General features: G+C 43.8%; 1 protein-coding gene across 2 annotated transcripts in view; it reads right to left on the reverse strand.

Moving 5' to 3' along the window:
* Nucleotides 1-19,394, reverse strand: part of LOC115144951 (DNA-binding protein RFX2-like) — a 62,943-nt gene that overhangs the window by 7,526 nt on the left and 36,023 nt on the right. The window contains exons 5-15 of one of the 2 annotated variants that reach the window (XM_029686114.2): nt 11,041-11,308; nt 8,050-8,124; nt 6,607-6,788; nt 6,320-6,439; nt 5,313-5,434; nt 4,927-5,045; nt 1,935-2,047; nt 1,644-1,795; nt 1,441-1,538; nt 1,175-1,324; nt 801-1,009 (exon numbers count right to left, since the gene is read on the reverse strand). In XM_029686114.2, the coding sequence (XP_029541974.1) occupies nt 801-1,009; nt 1,175-1,324; nt 1,441-1,538; nt 1,644-1,795; nt 1,935-2,047; nt 4,927-5,045; nt 5,313-5,434; nt 6,320-6,439; nt 6,607-6,788; nt 8,050-8,124; nt 11,041-11,308 (1,608 nt within the window). The remainder of the gene's footprint in view (nt 1-800; nt 1,010-1,174; nt 1,325-1,440; nt 1,539-1,643; nt 1,796-1,934; nt 2,048-4,926; nt 5,046-5,312; nt 5,435-6,319; nt 6,440-6,606; nt 6,789-8,049; nt 8,125-11,040; nt 11,309-19,394) is intronic. The other variant, XM_029686115.2, reaches the window with a different exon arrangement.

Consider the following 19,394-nt stretch of genomic DNA (forward strand, 5'->3'; position numbering starts at 1 on the left):
GGCTATTTCAGCCACACCCATTGCTGACAGGTGTATAAAATCTAGCACACAGCCATGCGATCTCCAAAGACAAACATTGGCAGTAGAATGGCCTTACTGAAGAGCTCAGTGACATTCAACGTGGCACCGTCATAGGATACCACCTTTCCAACAAGTTAGGTTGTCAAATTTCTGTCCTGCTAGAACTGCCCCGGTCAACTAAGTGCTGTTATTGTGAAGTGGAAACAGCTCAGCCGCGAAGTGGTAAGCCACACAAGCTCACAGAACAGAACTCAGCATACAATTACATTCTAGACGATTCTGTGCTTCCAATTTTGTGGCAACAGTTTGGGGAAGGCCCTTTCCTGTTTCAGCATGACAATGCCCCCGTGCACAAAGCGAGGTCCATACAGAAATGGTTCGTTGAGATTGGTGTGGAAGAACTTGACTGGTCTGCAGAGCCCTGACCTAAACCCCAGTGAACACCTTTGGGATGAATTGGAACGCCGACTGCGAGCCAGGCCTCATCGCCCAACATCAGTGCCAGACCTCATTAATGCTCTAGTGGCTGAATGAAAGCATGTCCCCGCAGCAATGTTCCAACATCTAGTGGAAAGCCTTCCCAGAAGAGTGGAGGCTGTTTAGGCAGATAAAGGGAGGACCAACTCCATATTAATGCCCATGATTTTGGAATGTGATGTACGACGATCAGGTTTCCACGTACTTTTGGTCATGTAGTGTATCTATCTTTAGAGATCGATCTATCTATCAACATTATCTATCTATCGAGGTCTGTCTGTCTGTTTAGATAGGGTCCATACCTGTAGAAGGACCACTTCAGCAGGAACTGTCTTGCAGCCCTGGGGAAGCTGGTGCTGCCCTCGTGGGGCTTGAGGACCTGGTTGACCACGTTGTCCAGCCAGGCGGCCCACTGGTCCAGAGAGCTCTGCTGCTGCAAGGTCACCTTGAAGTCCTGCTCCAGCCGCTGGACCACAGTCTCGTCACACTGGCATACCCACGACGCCTGCTCCTGTAGACCAACAACACACAAACCCCAAGTCTGAGAGGATTTACAAGGTACAGGTACAAACAGAAATGCATGGACACACATGGACACACACACACACACGGAAGTGTTTTCTTCCCACTGTGCAACAAAGATGAACCCAAGGAATTATTAGTTCCATGGTCCTACCTGTACGTTGGCGAAGTCGACGCGGTTGAGGTCGCTGAGCATCTGATTGATCTGGGAGGTGTTCTGCAGCACAGCGCGGGCCGCCTGGGCCAGGTGGTTCAGAGAGGTGTACCGACGCAAGGTCTGAGCAAATGCACTCACCACCGCTGCCTACAGCACATGCAAGAGATGGTTAACTTCACCTGGGAATGTATCGCGTGTAATGTATATCTGCGAGTTCAGCTGTCTGCAGAAAGACTACGAGGGTGTTGGAAGGTGTTTTGTACCTTGGTGCGTACAATCTCATTGGGAAAGTCGCTCATGGCTGTGGTCAGCCAACCCTCCAGACTCTTGGCAAAGTTGCGAATGGCCTGAGTGAGAGTACCTGCAATAAATAAAAAAATCAGCTGGGATAAATACAATACATTGAGTGCGATAATGATAATGTTATTATAATGTAGTAATGCTGAAATTAGGTAGGTGTACTGACTGGGGACAGGGCGTAGCACGTCAGGGATGAGGATCTCCACCAGGGCCTGGTACAGGATATGGTCACAGCTCCTCATCCACAGCTTGACAGGCTCATACTTGCACAGAGCCATCAGCTTCTCCCTGGGGATCACCCCCTCCATGTCCTCATCACTGTACACACACACACACACAAAATCACTAAAATAACAGTTTTCAATCACAGAAAACATACATGCATATAAAGCCTGAAAGCAAATATGACATTTTTTCCTAATTCAAATATTACTTTCTCAATCCTCTGTTGTCTGACCTGTTGGGGATGGTGGTGGTTACGTCACTAGATGGCGCTGTTGAATACCAGAAGGTCTGCCACAGCTTCTCAATGTAGTGGAACTGGAGGTTCATCACCACATCCAGAGTAGCCTACGGGGGAGAGGAGGAGGAGGGGAGACGGGAAGGACAAAACACAGAGCTGAGCCATGGCAACCAGACACACAACAAAGTTTCTCTGCAGCAGCCTCCTGACTGGTTAGAGGCTGAGTCCAAGCTAAATGCTGCCTTCCTTCCAACCCATTGATCCCAAATCAGAACAGATAATATTTGAGTGATATTTACTAGGAATTCAACTGTAACATGGCTTTAACAGGGACTATAGTGTGTGCTGTAAGTGTGTCCCTGTAATATTGGGCAGCCTCAAGTCCACACAGCTTCCTCATTCCTGTTTGAACTCTCACATACCGAGTTCTGAGCATGTGCTACATACTATAATCAACACGCCAATCAAATCTCCACATGACAGATTTACTATACTAAAGATTTACCAACTCACTATACAATTTTCCAGTAACAATATGGGCTAAAAGAAGTCAACTTCACTTTGACAATGTCAAAAATAATTGAAATGGCCACAGATATAGCCTAAGGTATGTTTTAAATATGACATAATATAGACAGTGAAGCCACAGTCAACCCTCAGTAACAGAGCAGCAGTGAACCTCCTGTATGTTCTGTCTATCAGTGCTCTGTGATTAGTGGTAGTGTCTCTATTCACTCTTCACACCATGCCCAGAGATTCTCCTTTGGCAGGACATGCTCCCAGTCTCCAGTTACAGCCCAGCACAGTATAGGCTTTCCTTCAATCACATGATATGTTTTTGCTTCCTCTCCAAGGATCACTATGGTAACCTTGTTTACCGTTGCTCTGGGCAACAGCTTAAACACTAAACTCCAAAACAAAAAGAATTCCCCTGCCCCTACAAACAAGCGTTTTGCCTCCCCTGTTTCGACACACAGGAAAAACAGCATGCTTTAGAAACTATGGCTAGAGCGAGAGAGAAAAGGGAGATGGAGAGAAAAGAATGACAGAGAGGAGCATGCTGGGACTGAGGTTCCTTAACGCTGCCCCCACATACATACACTTCTTTATGTGGTTTTACCTGATTTATTCATTTCCTTCCACGCTGGAGTTTTTATTGCTCAGCATGCTTAATTGGCGTGTCTGATAGCAGGATATTTGGTTCTTATCAATAACTTTGACATATAATAATAAATTCATGTATGGGCGCTAAAGTGAATGAATATGAATGTGTATAGAGATAATTAATGCTTTGCTTGTATGAAACAAAATGTTCCGACCATAAGGCGCTACAGAGGGTAGTGAGTACAGCCCAGTACATCACTGGGGCCAAGCTTCCTGCCATCCAGGACCTACAGTGCCTTCAGAAAGTATTCAGACCCCGACTTTTTCCACATTTTGTTACGTTACAGCCTTATTCTAAAATTGCTTAAATAAAAAAAATATCCTCAGTAATCTACACACACAATACCCCATAATGACAAAGCGAAAACAGGTTTATAAATGTTTGCGAATTTCTTTAAAAAATATATTTAAAAAAGACCTTATTTACATAAGTATTCAGACTCTTTGCTAGGACACTTACCACAGGTGGACTCCAATCAAGTTGTAGAAACATCTCAAGGATGATCAATGGAAACAGGATGCACCGGAGCTCAATTTCAAGTCTCATAGCAAAAGGTCTGAATACCTATGTAAATAAGGTGTTTCTGTTTAAAAAATGTAATACATTTGCAAAAATGTATAAAAACCTGTTTTCACTTTGTCATTATGGGGTATTGTGTGTGTGGATTTCTGATGATTTTGTTTTATTTAATGCATTTTAGAATAAGGCTGTAACGTAACAAAATCTGGAAAAAGTCCAGGGTTCTGAATACTTTCCGAAGGCACTGTACATGTAAAAATGACCTCGACTAACCTGTACCCCCACACATTGACTTGGTATCGGTACCCCATGTATATATCCTTTTTAAATTTTGTTTATTTAGTCATGTGTTCTTAACTATATATCTTGAACTGCATAGTTGATTAAGGGCTTGTAAGTAAGCATTTCACAGTAAGTTCTACACCTGTCTACATCGGCGCATGTGACAAATAAAATGTGATTTAATTTGAAACTCTATAGCTGTATTTCCACTGAAAGCAGGGTGAGGAATAAGTTCTTCCTGGACCTTCACCTTGATTTGTCCTTTGTATGCTTGTTACCTTTATTTTACATAGTACATTTCATTTACCATCAATAATCCTCCTAGTATAAAGTTAACAGATGGTTGTTTGCTCACAAAGAGAAAAGCGCATAAACATTAAACACACAGAAACACACAGAGAGCTGTGAGAGTGACAGAAATGCGCCGGCCAGACAAAGGCAGGAGCCCATGTGCCTGTCCAATGACAAGGCAACACAAAGGCCCACGGGGAGGCGAGCACGAAAAGACACCAAGATGTCCGCCCAGCGCGCTGAAAGGTTAATTGGCATGTCTTGAAAGCTGAGCTGAGATGAAAGGAGGCTGGAACAAAAGGAGCGTGGTGTGGCTGGACAGAGGGAGGCCACGGATAATATGATAAACCCACGGCTTCAGTGCTTTAATTAAGCTTTTCAGGGCACCTCTCCCTTTCGGTCTCTCCTTCTCTCTCTATAGCTTGGAAATTCCCCCAAAAATGTACATTAAACACTTCACCACCCCCTCCCTCATCACTGTATCCCATCCAGGGAGTCGGTATTCTCTTCGATCACATTCAACAGTAACTAAGGATGTGTTCTAGCACCAGCTCTGAAATATCGTTTCCCCCATACATAATTTCATCAAATTTGCAGTGCCGTCGACTAGGACAGGATACCTGTTGAGGGCTGCAGTCTATCGCGCTTGCTGGAAGCGCCTGTTTCACCAGACCAGACCACTCCAGAGCAGTGCAGAGTTTGCAGCTAGTTGGCGCTGTGTCCACATACCTCACAGTGGTCCCTGTACAGGTTCTGCAGCTTCTTCACGTCATTCATGTTGATACGCTCAGGGAGGGGCTGGGTGCCCAGGTCAGGGGTGGGGAACGGGGGCAGGACATGTGACACATCTGCGGACACGATGACACACGGTCAAATCCCAAACAACAACAAAGAGGTGTTTAATAATAATGTGAAGCGACATAATTAAATCTTGCATCCAGTGATTAAACTGGGCTGGCCATACCCTAGGCTACCATGCAAGCAGTCTAAAAGCTTTTTATCATTACTGTTTTATCCTCAGTGTTCACAAACTATGGAATTAATGCTAGCTCTGTTTTGGTACAGGGGACCTGATGGTCTCTCAGTGTTACAGTGTGGCCAGCGGAGCTCCTTACCAATGTACTGCTGGTGGTGCTGGCTCTGGGCTGCCACAGACTGCTCTGGGGTGCTGGCTGGGTGCTGGGAGCCTCCTGACAGGCTGTCTCCCATGCCATCCACCTTCTGGAGGGGCTTGAACCTGCGGAAAGGGGAGAGGGCAGCACAGCTATGTTGGGTGGGGCTGGGAAGAACTAAAGGATGACTGGGAGAGGAGAGGAAGCACAAACGAGGAGAGGAGAGAGTGGAGAATAAAGGCAGGTGTGAGGTTAAATAAACCATGTATCTGAAATGAGGACGAGTGCACCACTTCACTCCATTGCAGAGAAGCATTTCAAAATCCACAAAAGTCATTTGGGCAGAGGCAGGAGACATCAAGTCAAATGTTCAAAGAATATCAAAAGGAACTGGATTAACTTCTTGAGTGTAGGGGGCAGGATTTTAGTTTTTGGCTAAAAAACATAACCATTTGAAACTGCCTATTTCGTCTGCGATGTCGTGACCGCTCGAGCCTGTGGATGTCTGAACATAACGCGTCAAACAAATGGAGGTATTTTGGATATAAAAATAATCTTTATGGAACAAAAGGAACATTTATTGTGTAACTGGGAGTCTCGTGAGTGCAAACATCCGAAGACCATCAAAGGTAAATTTAATCTATTGCTTTTCTGACTTTCGTGCCCAATCTACTTGGCTGCTAGTGTTTGTAATATTTTGTCTACTGAGAGAGATGTTCTTACATAAACGTTTGTTATGCTTTTGCCGAAAAGCTGTATTGAAATCTGACACGCCAGGTGGATTAACAACAAGCTAAACTGTGTTTTGCTATATTGCACTTGTGATTTCATGAAAATTAAATATTTTTAGTAATTTGATTTGAATTTGGCGCGCTGCAATTCAGCGGGTGTTGATGAAAATGATCCCGCTAAAGGGATGGGTGCGTCAAGAAGTTAAAGCTTTGGCAGACAGAATGGACAGATGAGAGAGAAAGAGAGAAGAGGTAGAGGATGTGAGCGGGAGGGTTCACCTCTGTTTCTGGTGCATGGGTTGCTGTCTCATGGCCATGTACTGAGAGTCCTCTTGCAGTCTGTTGAGTGGTGAGTCTGGCTTCAGTCTGATGCCATAGTAGTGGTACTTGGAGTTGCCCCTGGAACAAACAGGAACATGGGGGGTTAATAAGGAAATTGTAATCAGCTTCGTAATCTGTTTTATCATCATCAGAATAAATCCTCACTATCAGCATCATCAATCAATCTTTCTAATCTATCATTAACATTATCCTACACCTGCTCTTCATCACCATCAAGGTCATACCTAGTGCCGAGGCGGCGGGTCCTGAGGCCCATGAAGACGGAGCGGATGAGTTTCCCAAAGGAGGCAGCGTTGACAGGGTCCAGTTTCTGCTCCTGACAATGGCGCAGGTAGTGGTTGTAGAGGGAGCTCCGGGGCAGGCTCACCCCCTCCGCTGTCTCATAGTTATCCAGCAGCCACTGCAGCTACACACACACACAGCACAGAAACACACCATCAGTCACCTACTGCTGCACTCTGATCCTCACAGTACCTCAGAGGAGGCTGGTGGTAGGAGCTATAGGAGGACGGGCTCATTGTAATAGCTGGAATGGAATAAATGTAACAGTATCAAACATCAAAAATATTGAAACCACTCGTTTGCCTCCATTCCATTCCAGCTATTACAATGAGCCCGTCCTCCTATAGCTCCTCCCACGAGCCTCCTCTGCAGTACCTCCATCCTGCAGCTGTCTGCCCAAGGAGAGGGAGAGCACTGCCTTCTATTATCAAAGGACAGCAGAAACACACACACACACAGACACACACACACACACACACACACACACACACACACACACACACACACACACACACACACACACACACACTTAGTGAGTTTAAACATGAGGGTGAGAATTTAGATTTTGGCTTAAACTGTCGGGGGGTGTATTTGAAGTGATAATTGCTCATTCATTGCCTCATCAGAAGACCACATATTATACCTGTCCACTAGAGCAATATAGAACTCTGCTCACCCCTATTCTCCAATAGATAGGACTTCCCTGTCTGTGTGGATGGTGGAGAGGTAAAGGGATGATGATCACCAGTTGGAATATAAATAAATACAAGCTGTGGGGATGGATATTTTTCTTCATTAACAGGTTGGCCAGACAGTGTGGTAGACACAGCATGAAGTGGACTAGAGACTTGATGACAATAATATGACTGTCAGGAGCTGCTTGATAATATAGAGATTCTAGATAGGTGACCAAGGGTTAATAGCGGGAATGGCGAAGAACCCCCTAGCGTCCAATGAAATAGCTGGTTTGAATGGCAGCTCTGGTAAAGTAGTCGTTGAAAAGGAGGGAGGGCGTTGTGTGGCTATAACAATCACATAGCAGTCATGATGTGGAGGATGGGGAATCTGAAAACGCAAGAGGTTAAATATGCATAGCTTTTGTCAAGACATGGCCAAGGCAAGCCCAGCCACCAGCAAGTCCCACAATCAACAAGTTGTGGTTGAGCAATAAGCGCCAGCAGATGCAAGGAAAGTCTATGGTCAGACGACAATGTAGTGTTTTATGCCACAGCACCGTGAGGCTCGCATTAGCAGAAGTCTGTCAGTAAGTTCCCTTCAGCAGTAAGAGAAGAGATCTCAGTGACAAGTGGTAGTGTAGCCCACAGCCAGGGAGACAAAGGTGGGCCTTTCTAGTCCTTTTCAAAGAAAGTTCCTGTTTGACTTACATGGCTGTTGAGCAGGCTGCTTTTGTGAGTTGCAATCCCTTCAGACTTTTGGAGGTTTTCAATCGCCATTTCAAGCTAAAGAAAAAAAGGAGCATGCAAAAAAAATAATTAAAAACGGGAGGAAGCAAAAAAGGAGGGGAACGAAAAAGAGAGGGAGAGAGGAATTGAGGTGAAGGGGGGTAGACAGGGAAAACAAAATCACAAAACAGAAAGGAAATAAGACGGTTAGCTGCAGCCAGATCTCTGCATTTCTATTACACTCAGTCAGTCTTGCGACCAAATTCATTATTGGCTGACAAAAGCATGCAAATGAGGGGGACTCAAGGGGTTAAGCTGCTGACTGAAGGCCTTCCTGGTTTGACACTATGCAAATGTATTCCGCAAACAGGGCCACGTCACACCATGCACAGTGACAATGAGTCGACAAATTCCACCTTTCCCCCAAAATAATCATCACACAATGCAAAACATGACCAATTATATGGAATGGTCAGTCACTGTTGCAACCGATTCAAGACAAGGACTGACTGGCCTAATACAAAACACATCTTACAGGAGATATAGATTTCCATATCATCCCCCTCTTTTCTTTCCATTTGTTATCCCAAAGGAACCATTTCAATGAATTTACCAGATGATTTAGATATTTTTCTGCGGTATCATGGACTAGAGAAAATAGAAGTTAAACTAGCGGGCATAGCGAATGATAAAACCTGGGACTAGGCTTGCTTTAAAGGGGGGGGGGAGAAAAGACACCCACAGAAAGATGCGTGGTACAGTGGCCAAACTTGAGAAGAAAAAGAGCAGGCATCGTTCCAAGGCCTTAAAAAGTCTCCCAAGGGCTGTTGGCCAAATGGTAACGAGGCCGAGGGGTTGCTTTGTTTCACAGGGCGCTCAAGTGCCTGTGAAAAACTCTAAAACAAGGCAGCACTGAATTATTTAAGCCAGCCTGTGTCCTGCTTCCCCTGTCCTGCTCTTCCCGTAATGCCATGGGGCACTGGGGAGGTTGAGGCCCACCCCATACTCAGGTTTCCCTGAGGCACAGCAGATAGGCCAGGCAAGCAGGTGTGATGACAGCCACGGCAGCGTGCGTCACAGCCACGGCAACGTGCGTCACAGCCACGGCAGCGTAAGGCAGGGCAATTTGTCCTTTACGGCAGAGCAATTTGTTTGTTGGTGTAACTAATAATTTAGACACGCTTCATATACTGTAGGATACTTTAATCCGTACACGGCTTAAAAAGCTGTTTAGTAAAGGCAACCATAAACCATCCCTCGTGTATGTAATGATATGGAATTACTGACTCTCAGACATGGGTATTCATTTCTCAATTGTTGGTGCCTCTACTACAGTTGAAGTCGGAAGTATACATACACTTTGGTTGATTGTTGTTTTTCAACCACTCCACACATTTCTTGTTAAAAAAACTATTGTTTTGGCAAGTCGGTTAGGACATTTCCAACAATTGTTTACAGACAGATTATTTCACTTCTAATTCACTGTATCACAATTCCAGTGGGTCAGAAGTTTACATACACTAAGTTGATTGTGCCTTTAAACAGCTTGGAAAATTCCAGAAAATTATGTCATGGCTTTAGAAGCTTCTGATAGGCTAGTAGACATCATTTGAGTCAATTGGCGGTGTACCTGTGGATGTATTTCAAGGCCTACCTTCAAACTCAGTGCCTCTTTGCTTGACATAATGGGAAAATAAAAATAAATCAGCCAAGACCTCAGAAAAAAAATTGTAGACCTCCACAAGTCTGGTTCATCCTTCGGAGCAATTTCCAAATGCCTGAAGGTACCATGTTCATCTGTACAAACAATAGCAAGCAAGTACAGCAAAGGACCTAGTACAGCAAAGGACCTTGTGAAGATGCTGGAGGAAGCAGGTACAAAAGTATCTATATCCACAGTAAAGAGTCCTATATCGACAACCTGAAAGGCCGCTTAACAAGGAAGAAGCCACTGCTCCAAAACCGCCATAAAAAGCCAGACTACGGTTTGCAGCTGCACATGGGGACAAAGATCGTACTTTATGGAGAAATGTCCTCTGGTCTGATTAAACAAAAATAGAACTGTTTGGCCATAATGACCATCGTTATGTTTGGAGGAAAAAGGGGGGGAGCTTGCAAGCCGAAGAACACCATCCCAACCGTGAAGCACGGGGGTGGCAGCATCATGTTGTGGGGGTTCTTTGCTACAGGAGGGACTGGAGCACTTCACAGAATAGATGGTATCATGAAGATGGAAATAGTGTGGATATATTGAAGCAACATCTCAAGACATCAGTCAGAAAATTAAAGCTTGGTCGCAAATGGGTCTTCCAAATGGACAATTAGCCTAAGCATACTTCCAAAGGACAACAAAGTCAAGGTAATGGAGTGGCCATCACAAAGCCCTGACCACAATCCCATAGAAAATTTGTGGGCAGAACTGAAAAAGCGTGCGTGAGCAAGGAGGCCTACAAACCTGACTCAGTTACACCAGCTCTGTCAGGAAGAATGGGCCAAAATTCACCCAAATCATTGTGGGAAGCTTGTGAAGAGCTACCCGAAACGTTTGACCCAAGTTAAACAATTTAAAGGCAATGCTACCAAATACTAATTGAGTGTATGTAAATTTCTGACCCACTGGAAATGCGATTAAAGAAATCAAAGCTGAAATAAATCATTCTCTCTACTATTATTCTGACATTTCACATTCTTAAAATGAAGTGGTGATCCTAACTGACCTAAGACAGGGAATTTTTACTGGGATTAAATGTCAGGAATTGTGAAAACATGAGTTTAAATGTATTTGGCTAAGGTGTATGTAAACTTCCGACTTCAACTGTATACCATATTGTTTGATGGACTTACGTAGTCATATCACAATCATTTCACTGACAAACCTACTGGACTGGAAACATTATTCTCCCTACTAAATTCCTAAATCCTAACAAACAGCAAACAAGGACAGAGTATATGTAACCCATCCAAGGTGCTCACCATAGCAGAGGAGGAGCGGGAAGAGTGTGAGGCATGGTGGCGACCCCCATCCATGCCCCCGCCGTGGATCAGATAGGTGCCGCCACCGGAGATGACCTGACTACTGCCCACATCCATGGCGATGCCCACCATACCGTGGGGCGGCCCGCCGCCGGCCGAGGAGACCACCGTGGTGACCTGGGCACCCCCACCCTGAGAGTCAAAGTAGGCTCCTCCACTACCTTGCCCATACAGCTGGGCCTCAGGGTTATAGGAGTAGGCTGTCCGGCTGGGGAAAGAGGTGCTATAAGGTAAAGGTATGACCTCAGATCTATACAGAGTGAAATATGAATCACATACTGTAACATTGCATCACTTAGCTTCTGTTCCTATTATAGTATTACCCATTGGGTTGCAAAGAGAGGGTACAGTGCTTTGACTTTTTCCACATTTTATTGTGTTAGACAGAAAATTAAATGGCTTAAATTTAGATTTTTGGGGTCACTGGTCTACATACAATACCCTATAATATCAAAGTGGAATGATGTTTATTTATTTATTTTTTAAATTCCTTTTTTTTTTATACAAATGAATTAAAAATGAAAATCTGAAATGTCTTGAGTCAATAAGTATTCAAGCCCTTTGCTATGGCAAGCCTAAAGAAGTTCAGGAGTAAAAATGTGCTTAACATGACACATAAGTTGCAATCAAAGTGTTGAACATGATTTTAGAATGACTACCTCATCTCTGTACCCCACACATACAATTATCTGTAAGGTAACTCAGTCAAGTGGGGAATTTCAAAACACAGATTCATCAAAGACCAGGGAGGTTTTCCAATGCCTCACAAAGAAGGGCACCTATTGGTAGATGGGTATAAAAAAGCAGACATTGAATATCTCCTTAAGCATGGTGAAGTTATTAATTACACTTTGGATTGTGTATCAATACACCCAGTCACTACAAAGATACAGGCTTCCTTCCTAACTCAGTTGCCAGAGAGGAAGGTAACCGCTCAGGGATTTCAACATGAAAACAATGGTGATGTTAAAACAGGTACAGTGTTTAATGGTTGGGATAGGAGAAAAGTGAGGCTGGATCAACAACATTGTAGTTACTCCACAATACTAACTTATCTGACAGGGTGAAAAGAAGGAAGCCTGTACAGAATAAAAAATATTTAAAAACCTGCATCCTATTTTCAAACAAGGCACTAAAGTAATACTGCAAAATATTGTTGTCTTGGCTGTGTGCTTAGGGTCGTTGTCCTGTTGGAAGGTGTAAGTTCGCCCCAGTCTGAGGTCCTGAGCAGGGGTTTCTCTGTACTTGCTCCGTTCATCTTTTCTTCGATCCTGACTAGTCTCCCAGTCCCTGCCACTGAAAAACATCCCCACAGCATGATGCTGCAACCACCATGCTTCACCGTAGGGATGGTGCAAGGTTTCCTCCAGACGTGACGTTTGGCATTCACCTCAATGACCAAGGCCCTACTCCCCCGATTGCTCAGTTTGGCCAGGCGGCCAGCTCTAGGAAGAGTCTTGGTGGTTCCAAACATCTTCCATTTAAGATTTGTTTTTTGTTGATACTCTTCCCCAGATCTGTGCCTCGACAGAGTCGTATCTTGGAGGTCTACGGACAATTCCTCCGACCTCATGGCTTCTACCTCACGCACTGTCTACTGTGGGACCTTATATACAGTCGTGGCCAAAAGTTTTGAGAATGACAAATATTAATTTTCACAAAGTATGTTTGTATGATGGCAATTTGCATATGCTCCAGAATGTTATGAAGAGTGATCAGATAAATTGCAATGAATTGCAAAGTCCCTCTTTGCCATGCAAATGAACTGAATCCCCCAAAAACATTTCCACTGCATTTCAGCCCTGCCACAAAAGGACCAGCTGACATCGTGTCAGTGATTCCCTCGTTAACACAGGTGTGAGTGTTGACGAGGACAAGGCTGGAGATCACTCGGTCATGCTGATTGAGTTCGAATAACAGACTGGAAGCTTCAAAAGGAGGGTGGTGCTTGGAATCATTGTTCTTCCTCTGTCAACCATGGTTACCTGCAAGGAAACACGTGCAGTCATCATTGCTTTGCACAAAAAGGGCTTCACAGGCAAGGATATTGCTGCCAGTAAGATTGCACCTAAATCAACCATTTATCGGATCATCAAGAACTTCAAGGAGAACAGTTCAATTGTTTGTGAAGAAGGGTTCAGGGCGCCCAAGAAAGTCCAGCAAGCGCCAGGACCGTCTCCTAAAGTTGATTCAGCTGCGGGATCGGGGCACCACCAGTACAGAGCTTGCTCAGGAATGGCAGCAGGCAGGTGTGAGTGCATCTTCAAGCACAGTGAGGCGAAGACTTTTGGAGGATGGCCTGGTGTCAAAGAAGGGTAGTAAAGAAGCCACTTCTCTCCAGGAAAAACATCAGGGACAGACTGATATTCTGCAAAGGTACATGAATTGGACTGCTGAGGATTGGGGTAAAGTCATTTTCTCTGATGAATCCCCTTTCCGATTGTTTAGGGCATCCGCAAAAAAGCTTGTCCGGAGAAGACAAGGTGAGCGCTACCATCAGTCCTGTGTCATGCCAACAGTAAAGCCTCCTGAAACCATTCATGTGTGGGGTTGCTTCTCAGCCAAGGGAGTGGGCTCACTCACAATTTTGCCTAAGAACACAGCCATGAATAAAGAATGGTACCAACACATCCTCCGAGAGCAACTTCTCCCAACCATCCAGGAACAGTTGTGACGAACAATGCCTTTTCCAGCATGACGGAGCACCTTGCCATAAGGCAAAAGTGATAACTAAGTGGCTCGGGGAACAAAACATCAATATTTTGGGTCCATGGCCAGGAAACTCCTCAGACCTTAATCCCATTGAGAATTTGTGGTCATTCCTCAAGAGGCGGGTGGACAAACAAAAACCCACACATTCTGACAAACTCCAAGCATTGATTATGCAAGAATGAGCTGCCATCAGTCAGGATGTGGCCCAGAAGTTAACTGACAGCATGCCAGGGCAGATTGCAGAGGTCTTGAAAAAGAAGGGTCAACACTGCAAATATTGACTCTGTATCAACTTCATAATTGTCAACTAAAGCCTTTGACACTTATGAAATGCTTGTAATTATACTTCAGTATTCCATAGTAACATCTGACAAAAATATCCAAAGACACTGAGGCAGCAAACTTTGTGAAAATGTATATTTGTGTCATTCTCAAAACTTTTGGCCATGTAGACTGTAGACAGGTGTGTTCCTTTCCAAATCATGTCCAATCAATTGAATTTACTAAAGGTGGACTCAATCAAGTTGTAAAATACATCTCAAGGATGATCAATGGAAACAGGATGCACCTGAGCTCAATTTCAAGTGTCCTAGCAAAGGGTCTGAATACTTATGTAAATAACCTGTTTTTGCTTTGTCATTATGGGGTATTGTGTGTAGATGGATGAGGAAAAAAACGAATTAATCAATTTTTGAATAAGGCTGTAACGTAACAAAATGTGCAAAAAGTCAAGGGGTCTGAATACTTGCCGAATGCACTGTATGCGTCAGCCTAATAATTATACAAATAGGCCCTATTATACACTGCTCAAAAAATAACGGGAACACTAAAATAACACATCCTAGATCTGAATGAATGAAATATTCTTATTAAATACTTTTTTCTTTACATAGTTGAATGTGCTGACAACAAAATCACACAAAAATGATCAATGGAAATCAAATGTATCAACCCATGGAGGTCTGGATTTGGAGTCACACTCAAAATTAAAGTGGAAAACCACACTACAGGCTGATCCAACTTTGATGTAATGTCCTTAAAACAAGTCAAAATGAGGCTCAGTAGTGTGTGTGGCCCCCACGTGCCTGTATGACCTCCCTACAATGCCTGGGCATGCTCCTGATGAGGTGGCGGATGGTCTCCTGAGGGATCTCCTCCCAGACCTGGACTAAAGCATCCTCCAACTCCTGGACAGTCTGTGGTGCAACGTGGCGTTGGTGGATGGAGCGAGACATGATGTCCCAGATGTGCTCAATTGGATTCAGGTCTGGGGAACGGGCGGGCCAGTCCATAGCATCAATGCCTTCCTCTTGCAGGAACTGCTGACACACTCCAGTCACATGAGGTCTAGCATTGTCTTGCATTAGGAGGAACCCAGGGCCAACCGCACCAGCATATGGTCTCATATGGTCTCACAAGGGGTCTGAGGATCTCATCTCGGTACCTAATGGCAGTCAGGCTACCTCTGGCGAGCACATGGAGGGCTGTGCGGCCCCCCAAAGAAATGCCACCCCACACCATGACTGACCCACCGCCAAACTGGTCATGCTGGAGGATGTTGCAGGCAGCAGAACGTTCTCCACGGCGTCTCCAGACTGTCACGTCTGTCACATGTGCTCAGTGTGAACCTACTTTCATCTGTGAAGAGCACAGGGCGCCAGTGGCGAATTTGCCAATCTTGGTGTTGGGCTGTAAGCACAACCCCCACCTGTGGACGTCGGGCCCTCATACCACCCTCATGGAGTCTGTTTCTGACCGTTTGAGCAGACACATGCACATTTGTGGCCTGCTAGAAGTCATTTTGCAGGGCTCTGGCAGTGCTCCTCCTTGCACAAAGGCGGAGGTAGCGGTCCTGCTGCTGGGTTGTTGCCCTCCTACGGCCTTCTTGCCACAGCTCGCATTGATGTTCCATCCTGGATGAGCTGCACTACCTGAGCCACTTGTGTGGGTTGTAGACTCCGTCTCACGCTACCACTAGAGTGGAAGCACCGCCAGCATTCAAAAGTGACCAAAACATCAGCCAGGAAGTATAGGAACTGAGAAGTGGTCTGTAGTTATCACCTGCAGAACCACTCCTTTATTGGGGGTGTCTTGCTAATTGCCTATAATTTCCACCTGTTGTCTATTCCATTTGCACAACAGCATGTGAAATTTATTGTCAATCAGTGTTGCTTCCTAAGTGGACAGTTTGATTTCACAGAAGTGTGATTGACTTGGAGTTACATTGTGTTGTTTAAGTGTTCCCTTTATTTTTTTGAGCAGTGTATTTCAAAATTAAAATTAAATTCGCTAGCCTACGTTGTAGGCCGCATGTGCTGCCCCAGAATCGCATGTTCTCGTCTGCTTTCATGGTATGAACGATGTGCGTAATTCCAGTCCATATAATACAGTACAATACAGTAATACAGTTCACACTCGAAAATATTAGTCTACAGGAACTAGATTAATTTATTTACCCAAGAGAGCATTTAGCTAGCTACATCTATGGTTTCCCTGTTTTTATGTTATCCATAATGTGCAGTAGCCCAAATCATATACACTACCGTTCAAATGTTTGGGGTCACTTATAAATGTCCTTGTTTTTGAAAGAAAAGCACATTTTTGTCCATTAAAATAACATCAAATTGATCAGAAATACAGTGTAGACATTGTTAATGTTGTAAATGACTATTGTAGCTGGAAACGGAAGATTTTTTATGCAATATCTACATAGGCGTACAGAGGCCCATTATCAGCAACCATCACTCCTGTGTTCCAATGGGACGTGGTGTTAACTAATCCAAGTTTATAATTTTAAAAGTCTAATTGATCATTAGAAAACCCTTTTGCAATTATTTTAGCACAACTGAAAACTTTTTTTCTGATTAAAGAAGCAATAAAACTGGCCTTCTTTAGACTAGTTGAGTATCTGAAGCGTCAGCATTTGGGGGTTTGATTACAGGCTCAAAATGACCCGAAACTAACAACTTTCTTCTGAAACTCGTCAGTCTATTCTTGTTCTGAGAAATGAAGGCTATTCCATGCGAGAAATTGCCAAGAAACTGAAGATCTCGTACAACACTGTGTACTACTCCCTTCACAGAACAGCGCAAACTGCTTCTAACCAGAATAGAAAATAAGAGTGGGAGGGCCCTGGTGCACAACTGAGCAAGAGGACAAGTACATTAGAGTGTCTAGTTTGAAAAACAGACGCCTCACAAGTCCTCAAATGGCAGCTTCATTAAATAGTACCCGCAAAACACCAGTCTCAACATCAACAGTGAAGAGGCGACTCCGGGATGTGGAGTCGCTGTATTTTAAGTTGCTTTTCTTTCAAAAACAAGGACATTTCTAAGTGATGCAAAACTTTTGAACGGTAGTGTATGTATTGGGTAAGTGCACAATCATTTGGGCTTTTTGGGGGGGTTTGGGCTCAATAAATGATGTTAATGTAGGGCTCATAAAATGTATTTAATATATGGCTCATCAGGCTCAGGTAGCATCAGGTTTGAATGTTCATGCGGAACAAAGCTCTAATCAAAGACATCCATACATATTTAAATGCTTTATTATGCATGCTTTTGAATAACACTTCCGGTTTTGGCGCAAAATACCATGTTACCCGGGAGAAAAGTGATTTATTCTCAGGATGGAACATCTGTAAAATACCGGGAAAATATTCAACCCTAGGGTTCCCAAGTGGTGCAGCGGGCTATATCACAACTGGCCATGATCGTGAATCCTATAGGGCGGCGCACAATTGGCCCAGCGGCGTCCGGGTATAGTATAGCGGAGTGAGATACGAGATATAGCGGAGTGAGATAGTATAGCGGAGTGAGATACGAGATATTAGCGTATACGTATATGAGATCTAATGTCCGATTGACACCTCTATAGATTAAGTTTCAAGAAAGGAAAAGCACACATAGGTTAAGTGATAGCAAAATAAGCATAGTAACTGTGAGCCCACACATAGGGAGTAGTGACATACACACCAATAGGGAGACACACATAGGAGTAATTTAATCAGAATTAGAAATACATACACATAGATTTTCCGGAATGGCACGAAGGTATCTGCACGCACTACCAATGGAAACTATCTAATGTTGAGACCTAAACGTTAAATTGGCCAATATACATTAGCCGATCTAACATACTAAGATCTAACAGCATCTAACAGTAAGACCTAAAAGTAAAACTGGTTGAAGTAATTGATCTAAAGTATATTAGTAGGAAGGGAGGCAAGAACTACTGGAGGCGCGCAAAATAGGTTTGACCATTCCACGAAAAGAGACACACACATAGATTGTGCAGGATAACAACTATAGTAATTGGATAACGGTAAACAGCACATACATAGATCTTAGATATCCATACACCTAGATTGAGAGAATATACTGTAGAACATAACTATAGTAATTGGATAGCGGTAAAAAGCACATACACATAGAAGAAGATGAGACAGAAAAAGGATTGGGCGGCTGTAAAAGGAGACGGGACCCCAGGTCAGGGGGCAGCGGTGGTTTTACAGTGGGCTGTAGATAGAGAGCAGAGAGAGAGAGAGAGTGGACAGACAGGAGTCAAATATTTATTGCTACTCTTGGGGAAAGAGCAGGAAAGATTTTAAAAAGAAAGGGAAAAAGTCGAGAAAAGGGGACAAGAGTCAAGAGAGGAAAGGAAAAGAGAAGATAAGGGGACAGACAGGGAAAAGAGAGAGAGGCAGAGACAACGAGGGAGCGAGAGTAAGGAGAATCCTCACTGGGGAAACGCTTGGACCTTTAAATTAGGGCTATTTTCTGGGAATGGTCTCGATAGTGCGTGCCTACAACACGGGAGACTCGGGTTCGCATCTCAGCCTGGGCACCACTAGACTAAAATTCATTCTGATTGTAATTCTATTGATAGGTTTTGCATGGACAGATACAGTTGTTTAAGATATAATCTGAACGTTTTAATAGCTTGTTTAGGTTAAATTGAAAGACTAATTCATTCAAAATAATAGCGAGGTGATTTCGATGGAATACGTTGTGTTGCCCAAATGATCTGCTGGAATAATGTATTGAGACTGGAGTCGTATTTAAATTAATGAAACCTGATGAATTCTAAATAATAACGGAGAGATAATTGCGATAGAGTTGTGCCCATCGAAATGTGTTTTTATTCTTATGGATTGACTGATGTAGGTTATAAATTTAGCCGATTTACATATTACACTTAAGGCTGGAACAATTCATAAGGGTGAAGCCGAAAGATGGGACAGTTGTAAAGTTTGGTTATAATCGTACGATAGTGTAAGGTAAGACAGAACGTTGTTGGAGGATAGGTTGTATTTTTGTCCACTGGTAAGAGGAGGACAGTTAGTCGCGCTCACTGGGCTATATTTGGCTGTAAGAGAGGGAGGTCTGAATAGTTGAATCATAAAAATTTTGTGATAGTTCCTGGTTATTGATTTTTGGTTTGATTGTTTAGGTAACACCAGTGCAATTGAACAGGAAGTTAAGGTATACTAACATTATAATCTGTTTCAATTACATGGAACCATGACAGGTCCGCAAAGTGGATTGCAGGTTGAGTAATTTTATTTTAAAGGGACGGTGACT

This window comes from Oncorhynchus nerka, linkage group LG17 (genome assembly GCF_034236695.1).
Source record: "Oncorhynchus nerka isolate Pitt River linkage group LG17, Oner_Uvic_2.0, whole genome shotgun sequence".
NCBI lineage: Eukaryota > Metazoa > Chordata > Actinopteri > Salmoniformes > Salmonidae > Oncorhynchus > Oncorhynchus nerka.